Source organism: Phyllobates terribilis, unplaced genomic scaffold (genome assembly GCF_046119375.1).
Source record: "Phyllobates terribilis strain yellow unplaced genomic scaffold, ASM4611937v1 Scaffold_115__1_contigs__length_5345438, whole genome shotgun sequence".
NCBI lineage: Eukaryota > Metazoa > Chordata > Amphibia > Anura > Dendrobatidae > Phyllobates > Phyllobates terribilis.
This window is the reverse complement of record NW_027362875.1, coordinates 3,964,950-3,974,116: the sequence shown is the minus strand read 5'-3', so window position 1 is coordinate 3,974,116 and position 9,167 is coordinate 3,964,950. Positions and strand designations below refer to the sequence as shown.

At 40.1% G+C, this 9,167-nt stretch overlaps 1 protein-coding gene across 2 annotated transcripts; it reads right to left on the bottom strand.

Moving 5' to 3' along the window:
- Window positions 1-868: 868 nt before the first annotated feature.
- Window positions 869-6,590, bottom strand: LOC141201440 (uncharacterized). 2 transcript variants are annotated; one of them, XM_073663432.1, is made up of 2 exons: window positions 6,489-6,590; window positions 869-2,847 (listed from the first exon to the last, which is right to left on the bottom strand). In XM_073663432.1, the coding sequence occupies exon 2, from the start codon at window positions 2,696-2,698 to the stop codon at window positions 1,244-1,246; it is 1,455 nt and encodes a 484-aa protein (XP_073519533.1). In that variant the 5' UTR covers window positions 2,699-2,847; window positions 6,489-6,590; the 3' UTR covers window positions 869-1,243. The 2 variants fall into 2 exon arrangements, with proteins under 2 accessions (XP_073519533.1, XP_073519534.1); XM_073663433.1 differs by lacking the exon at window positions 6,489-6,590 and adding an exon at window positions 6,200-6,289.
- Window positions 6,591-9,167: the final 2,577 nt, after the last annotated feature.

The window sequence follows — 9,167 nt, the reverse complement described above, 5'->3', positions numbered from 1 at the left end:
TGTCACCAATAGGCAGGTAAGTGTCCCCAATAGGCAGGTAAATGTCCCCAATAGGCAACATAGGTCCCTAATAGGCAGGTAAATGTTCCCAATAGGCAGGATAGGTCCCCAATAGGCAGGTAAATATCCCAAATTGGCAGCATAGGTCCCCAATAGGCAGGTAAATATATCCAACAGGCAGCATAGGTCCCCAATAGGCAGGTAAATATCCCCAATAGGCAGCATAGGTCCCCAATAGGCAGCATAGGTCCCTAATAGGCAGGTACATGTCCCCAATAGGCAGGTAAATGTCCCCAATAAGCATGTCAGACCGGATCCAGTGTTAAAAATAAAAAAAAATACCAGTACTCACCCATGTATCCCACTGCTCTGAATAGGCGCCTGCTCGATTCTGTCTACTTCTGGCACAGGCGCGTGACGTCATCACGTCATCTGTGCTGTATACGGAGGGCAGCAAGTCTTCCGGAGTGGCAGCGCATCGCCTTTACTCGCGGCATCGTCGTTCCGCCCACGATTACAGGGCCCGCCGGCATTGAACTGTCGTCTGCTAAGCAGGACAGGCAGCGGCGGCAAAAACACCCGGCAGGCCGGATAAACCTCCTCGGCGGGCCGCATGTGGCCCGCGGGCCGTAGTTTGAGGACCCCTGTATTAAAGGATGATATGGAATTTGACCCAATTTCAATAGGGATTTCACGTATTTTATTTCAAGCTAGGAAACATATTGCATCCAAATGGATTAACCCCTCACCTCCAGAAATTAGTGAACTAAAAAATAGGATAAATCATATTATCAGATTAGAAAAAGGGGTATATAAAAAATAAGATTTAATGTTTATGGTCGGATACACCTGGAATGACATCAAGGGGGTTATTGTTGGAGAGACCATGACTTATGGGGGAGGGGGGTATTGGCGAGGTCTAATGTTTCATTGTAATGTGTATTGGAATTCCTTAAATGTGGTATGGGTAATATAGCACACCTATATGTGTATAGGATTATAATGTTTATTACAATATTATAGTTATATAAAAGATTTCAAGAATGTGGAATGTTAAGTGTAAGATATAGTAACTGCAAGTTATCAGATGGTAATGGGCAAGCTGAAAGCATATATAGGAGAGATGCATGTATGTCATCCCTATGGTATGTTATCTTATTATTATATGTACTGGTTTCTTGTTTTGTAAAAAAAAAAGATTATGAAAAAAAATCTCAAAAATATATTGGATTAAAAAAAAAGATTAGGAAAAAGGCTTCTCCACTATGTGGGTTCTCTGGTGCTTAACCAAAGCTGATTTATGGTTAAAACATTTCCCACATTCTGAACATGAAAAAGGCTTCTCCCCTGTGTGAGTTCTCTGGTGCTTAACCAAAGCTGATTTATCATTAAAACATTTCCCACATTCTGAACATGAAAAAGGCTTCTCCCCTGTGTGAGTTCTCTGATGCGTAATCAAAGCTGATTTATCATTAAAACATTTCCCACATTCTGAACATGAAAAAGGCTTCTCCCCTGTGTGAGTTCTCTGATGCGTAACCAAAGTTGATTTATCATTAAAACATTTCCCACATGCTGAACATGAAAAAGGCTTCTCCCCTGTGTGAGTTCTCTGGTGCTTAACCAAAGCTGATTTATCACGAAAACATTTTCCACATTCTGAACATGAAAAAGGTTTCTCCCCTGTGTGAGTTCTCTGATGCGTAACCAAAGCTGATTTATCATTAAAACATTTCCCACATTCTGAACATGAAAAAGGCTTCTCCCCTGTGTGAGTTCTGTGGTGCTTAACCAAAGCTGATTTGTCACGAAAACATTTCGCACATTCTGAACATGAAAAAGGCTTCTCCCCTGTGTGAATTCTCTGGTGGTTAACCAAAAATGATTTACGGTTAAAACATTTGCCACATTCTGAACATGAAAAAGGCTTCTCCCCTGTGTGAATTCTCTGGTGCTTAACCAAAGCAGATTTAGTGTTAAAACATTTCCCACATTCGGAACATGAAAAAGGCTTCTCCCCTGTGTGAATTATCTGGTGCGTAACCAAAGCAGATTTATCGTAAAAACATTTCCCACATTCTGAACATGAAAAATGCTTCTCCCCTGTGTGAGTTCTCTCATGTTTGATAAGACTTGAATGCTGTACAAAACATTTCCCGCATTCTGAACATGAAAAAGGCTTCTCTCCTGTGTGGGTTCTCTGGTGGATATTAAGATGTGCTTTGTGGTTGAAAAATTTTTCACATTCTGAACAGGTAAAAGGCTTCTCCCCTGTGTGAATTCTCTTGTGATTAACCAAAGCTGATTTATGGTTAAAACATTTCTCACATTCTGAACAGGAAAAGGGCTTCTCCCCTGTGTGGGTTCTCTGGTGGTTATAAAGATGCGCTTTCCGGTTAAAACATTTCCCACATTCTGAACATGAAAAAGGCTTCTCCCCTATGTGAAGTCTCTGGTGCTTGACAAAATCTGATTTGTGGTTAAAACATTTCCCACATTTTGAACAAAAAAATCTATTGTCCGCTGTGTGTATTTTTTGATGTTTAAGAATAGACTTTTCGAGGGTACAACTATTTCCATTTTCTGAACGTGAAAATGACTTCTTTCCTTTACGAGCAGTTTGTTTTGTAATGCTTATTTTTTTATTTTGATTTTCCTTAGTAGTCGGTAATGAATCAGAAGACAGGAGCTGTTTCATAGGATCAGATGACAGATCTTTGCTGTGAAGGGATGATGGTATATCTGGAGTAATGGCATTCACTTCAATTGTATCCTGTGGGATTTCAAGATCATCCAATTTAAAAATTGAAGATGTCGGCTGTCCCTCTGATCTCCTGGTACAGTCATCTGCCAAGAAAAAAACAATTATTAATTTTGAATAAAATATCCTTGAAATTTATATTTTTGAACATTTCTACTTAAAACATCTGTAGAAATGACAAGTTATTGACAGAATGACAATTCACAGTCTAATAGCAAACCTCATAGGATGAACCAGTGGAGCGTGGTGTTCAACTGTTTGCTCATTCTGCCTCCAAAATATGGAATAAGAAGCCATCAAACAATGTTATGTAGGCAAAAATGATACCAATAAAAACTTCTTCTCATCCATAAACCAATGCAGCAAAATCCGCTTTCCCAAAGTCAGATCTCCCCCTCACTTCTGAGCCTTGCAGTGCGCCCAAACCACATTTAGCCTCCATGTATTTGGCATTACTATAGTGAGAAGAACCCACTTAATTTACGTTATGTGTATCCTGAAGCAAAATCTGGGCACTATGTGTTGGGTAATAAAATGGTATATTTGTAATTTTCACTCTCCAACATCCACTGCGTGCTAATTTCCGGAAAGTGCCTGTGGAGTCAAAATACTCACTACTCCTATAGATTAATTCACTGCGGGTTATAATTTGCAAAATGGAGTCACTTTATGGTGATTTCTACTACTCTGGTTTTCTGCCATTTTGTTATATTAAAGAAGTAGTCCAGTACTTTTTTTCAATTTCGCCAATGTATTTAACCTGTGCCCATAAATCTTTTTGTAATTACCTTCTGCTGTCCTTCTTGCCTGTGAGCAGCAATATCGCTGGCCGCCTACAAGCATTACATGACCCCCGGCTGCAGCCGGCTCTTTCTTCCACTGATATCACGTTAAGTGAGGCGTGGCATCAGTGACGTGGTCCCCACGGTGGATGCTGGGCTGTGGGCAGAGTTACCCCGCGCGTCACACCCAGAATCCACCGCGCGCTTTCACAATGAATGAGGAGAGGGAAAGTGCGTGGTGGATGCCGGGTGTGAGGCATGGGGTAACCCCGCCCACAGCCTAGCATTCACCGCGGGGACCATGTCACTGATGTCACGCCTCACGTGATGTCTGTAGGCGGCCAGTGATAGCGTCACTTACAGGCAAGAAGGACAGCAGAAGGTAATTACAAAAAGACTTATGGGCACAGGGTAAATACATTGGGGGACATTGGGGCAATTATAAAAAGTACTGACAACTTCTTTAAGGTTTCTGTAAATAGTGTGTCCCATCTCCTTTGGGATCTGCTGCCCCAACGTCTCCATCTGTCACCAGGCGCCACCTTTATCATTCTGCAGGTGGCACTGGTGATGGAGGAGATGTCGGAACCAGAAGCTCTGGACGGCACAGGCTGTGTCCAGCCACTAAGATTAGGTAGCCTGGGACCTGTAGTACCATCCAGTCTGGCAGTATGGGTGTGTGTGCTGTCCAGCTGGAGTAATCTGCTTATTCCAATTGGAAAGCACCACACCCTACTAAAGCTGGAAGCATATTGCCGGAAGCTGCCAGTTACAGCCTTGTTCTCCTCTGGTTCAGTCCTCTGTGCTCAGCTCCCGGCTTGTGGATTTGTTTCTTGTTGTGACCTCGTCCCGTTTACTGACTACTCTTGTGTCTTCTGATCTTGTATTTTCTCTGTCCCCCTTGTTTTGACCCGGTTACCTGACTATTCTTCTTGGGATTAAAGGGTGATGAGCAAGGCAAACCCTGGTATCTGGAAAATGGAGTAGATAGTGCCAAGCCTGTTTGTGGTAGCCATCTTTTGAGCTGCCAGGTGACCATGAACAGTGTCCCCAACACATTGTGTCTGCAAACTATTCTAGCAAGATCTGCATTCAAATAGCTAAATGTCGCTCCTTCCCTTCTTAACCTGCCATGTGCCCAGATAGTAGGGTACAACCGTGTATAGGGTATTGTTGGATTCAAGAGAAGTTGGAAAATAATTTGTAAGGTCCATTTGTTTCCTATTATCCTTTGTGAAGAATTCCAAAGTTATCACCATATAAAGTGACACACATCAGATTAAGAAAATGGTGCCTGATAGGAACACAAAACTGGCTGCAGGAAGGGGTTAAATCAGAGTATTTTGGGCACTAACTACTGTAGTCAAAAACTGTGACTATAGACAATAACACATCTACTGAAATTATCAAACTCAACAGTCTCCATCAGTAAGTAGTGAGTAACTAGTGGTGAAACCTCTCTGAGGTCTAAACAATGATAAGGGCCAATATTTTCTGTGAGATGAGTTTCAAGAAGAAATAGTAGACATTGAAAGAGAACTTTGTATAATAGTGCAGAGCTGAGGTGTCTTAAATTTAGACCTCGGGCATTGGGAAGAGGTAATGGAGACCTTCTTTTAAAGACTAGAGAGTTACAGAGTCACATAACTGAGTCAGGCCGATCCCACCACAATAAAGCTATCATACAAAATGAACCTGTTAAAAAATACAGAATAAAAGATATGTTACATCCTCAACAACAATATATGTATCAGGGAAGAGAACTTCAAATCTAAACCAGAGTCACACTCATTTATGGTGGACCATTGGAGCTACTATGACTCCTGAGCACAAGAGTAGAGAAAGTATTAGCGCCCCCATTTCAGGAGAGATTGTGCAGTAATCTGAATTCCTTAGGATTGAAAAATAATGTAATTTATGACGTTGAGTGAATCCATGAAACCAGGGCCGGAGCCAACACATCTCCTGCAGGCGGGAATAAATGTATATTACAGCCATCAGCCACGCACAGCTTAGAGATATATCATGGCACAGGTGTAATGTTTTCTGTATAGTTTATCACAATCCTGTTTGAAGTTAGTTGGTTTAAAAAGAAATTGAAAAGTCAGGATAAAGGGAAACTCTGTTGTTATTGTACAGAAATTCACACTTGGCCTCACTGCACATTTAATGTTGTCGATCATAAAAGTGAAGTTTGGCCAGAAAGGCTGGACCTGGTCTTGTAGGGACCATATGAGGACATTCAGCAGCACAGAAGGGAGAGAAGGTAGATTCATCCAATAAGATATCAGGGATCTAGGAAGCGAACAGCATCATTACCCTCCACTTTCTCTTCAACTGATTTTCTAACTTGTCAGCACATTCTACGTACGCTGTCATTTGGTTTTGTATTTTACAAATCTGGGCAGGTAACGGTCAGCGTCTCCTAATCCCAGGGGGTAGGTGGATCCTCCAGGTTGTAAGTTCTATAGAAAAGGGCTTTCACAATTACACAAAGTAATGTGAACATTTTTGGATGGAGGAAAATGTTGTGGTCTAGAGGTAAAATTGTGATCACACAATTGTGACACAACCGGACTACACCACCGATAAAGCAGCCACAGCCGGTGACTGAGAAGAATCTTTGACTTCTCTGCATTTAGTGGTTACTACTCACCTGGGTAGTCATATGTAGGAATCTCCTCTTTACACCGCTCATCACCCCTTACATATGTCTCTGTAGTATTAATATGGGTCAGATCTTCACCCTGAAACAAATATTGTAAAAGTCACAGACAGATGGAGAAGTCACATCTATGATCAGCTCTAATCCTGCCATCTCCACCGTTCTCATTACACAAGTATAAAACATATAATACTGGTGGATAAAACAAGACTGAGCACAAGACCTTCACAGCCGTCTATACATCATAGGGGAGATCTCATGACACCTTCTCTCCATCTACCTGATGATCCTGAGGAACATTGGGATCTTCTTGTTTACAGTCCTGTGGAAGAAGAGGACGGGGACATCTCTCTGGTGTTGTCCTCTTACTGGATAGATCTGGAGGAAACACATACAGGGACTGAATTCATTCTTTACATACAGATAATTATAGGCCGTGTGTATTTAGTCCTGTCTATTACCTGGAGATGTGAGGGGCTGGGGAACCTCCATCATGACGTCCTTGTACAGATCTTTGTGTCCTTCTAAATACTCCCACTCCTCCATGGAGAAATAGACAGCGACATCCTGACACCTTATAGGAACCTGACACATACAATGATACAGTCATCCCCCGATCCCTTCATAGCGTTACTGTATAATGTCCCAGCATTCCCAGCAGTGTCACCTCTCCAGTCAGCAGCTCAATCATCTTGTAGGCGAGTTCTAGGATCTTCTGGTCATTGATGTCCTCATGTATCAGGGGGTGAGGTGGAGGCCCCGTGATTGGGCTCAGGGGTCTTCCCCATCCCTCAGACACAGGGTCCTGACAGCGCCCACTAGAGGTCTTCTTCACTACTGTGTAATCCTGGTTATGGAGAGACACATTAATAAATCTCCCTCCAGACATTTCCAGAGTCCTCACCTCTCCAGTTCTGTCCATCTGTTATTCCCATAGATAAGAATGATGTAATGTGACGTCATCAGAATCTCTCACCTCTCCAGTAAGCCGGAAGAGGATCTCTAGGGTGAGGTGTAATATCCTCTCCACCATCTTCTTTCTGTCTCTATCCATTCTTCTCTAGGAAAATTATATAGATAAATTATTAGTATCTCATATTGTGGGAATCTGAGTGGATTGAAGATGAGTTGGTGTAAAATATTTACAATTCTGTGTAATAATAAAATTAATAGTAAGTGAATAATGGGCGCTCACTGCTTGTGGTGCTCAGGAGTAAAATAGTGAAACAGTCAAAAAATATATATATATTCCAGCAAACAAATTATCATGAAAATGATTTTTTTATTATGCAATGAAGCAAAGAAAGTTTTCTTAATTTTGATAGATCCCTAATGAAATCAGATATTTCCAACGTTTCGGCCTATCATAGGCCTTTCTCAAGGTGTCTGGTGTCTAGTGGGTCCCAGTCTGCGGCAGAGCGGCATCTGTGTGTATCGCCCAAAAACATTAATAGCATTGTGATGCCGGTATAAAGCAATAATGTGGTAGAGCTCTTCATACATCTTCAGGTCATACAGAGATACCTATGTGCTATCAGTTGGGATTACGGAAGTTATAAAATAATTCAGGTAATTTAACAATATAAAGAAACAGCAGTCTTTGTACAGCCAATAAAATATGTTAATGGTTTATTTGCATACTGTATATATTATCTATCATCTATCTATCATCTATTATCTATCTATTATCTACCGTCGATCTATTATCTATATATCATCTATCTATCTATCTATTATCTATATCTCTATCATCTATTTAACTATCTATTATCTATCCATTTACCTATTATCTATCTATTATCTATCATCCATCTATTATCTATCTATCTATTATCTATCTAATATCTATCATATTATTTATGTATCTATTATCTATCTATTATCTATCTATCTATATCATCTATCTATTCTCTATCTATCAATTATCTATCATCTATCTATTTATCATCTATCATCTATCTATCCATATATCTATCTATAATCTATCATCTATCTATCATCTCTCTATTATCTATCATCTATGTATTTATCATATATCTATTATCTATCTATTATCTATCATCTATATATTATATATCTATTTTCTATCTATTATCTATCTATCCATATATATAATATATGTATTATCTATCTATCTATCTATCATATATCTACACATATATATCTACATATATATATATATATATATATATATATATATATATATATATGCAAAAGACACCAAGGATATAGCCACATATATATAAGGGTTTTTCAGCAAGGACCAGTTGGTCAGTGTAAAATACCCATAGTATCACAAGTTGTATGCTATATGGACATGCAATATGAATGGCAGACCATTCGGTTAAAACACACAGCAACCGAGAGAATCACCGAACGTGGGGTCCAATAATGAGCATGACATTTGGAATCCATAAATAAAAAACCTTTATTACAAAAATGGTTACAATGGCACAACAAGCACAAGAATGCCCACATTCAGAATGGTAAATCAAGAACCAGTATATCAAATACCAAATATGCATAAAAACAATATCTATACAACGAATGAGAAAAATAGAGGCGAGGACCGCCAACCCATATGTAATATAATGACCTATCATTACCCCCTGACGAAGGACTTTGCGTCCGAAACGCGCGTCGGGGAGCGCTCCACATTCAGTTCCTGGACTGCCTATCAGGTATATTATGCCGCTTTACTTCCTTTTTCTCCCATTATGAGACCTTTACAACTACTCCCCTTTACATTTGTGGTGGCCCCTCTTTAGGTGCTTTTACATTCAGCAACATAGCAACATTATTTTCTGTGTCCGTCTGGTGTGCATGTCCTCTAACACCAGCACATGCTTTACATTATATGTTATTGTTATATTATATATTTCTTGTATAACTGGTGGGCACATTGCACTAGATAGTGTGCATCTTAATTGGCGCCTCCTTTCATCTACACATAATATTT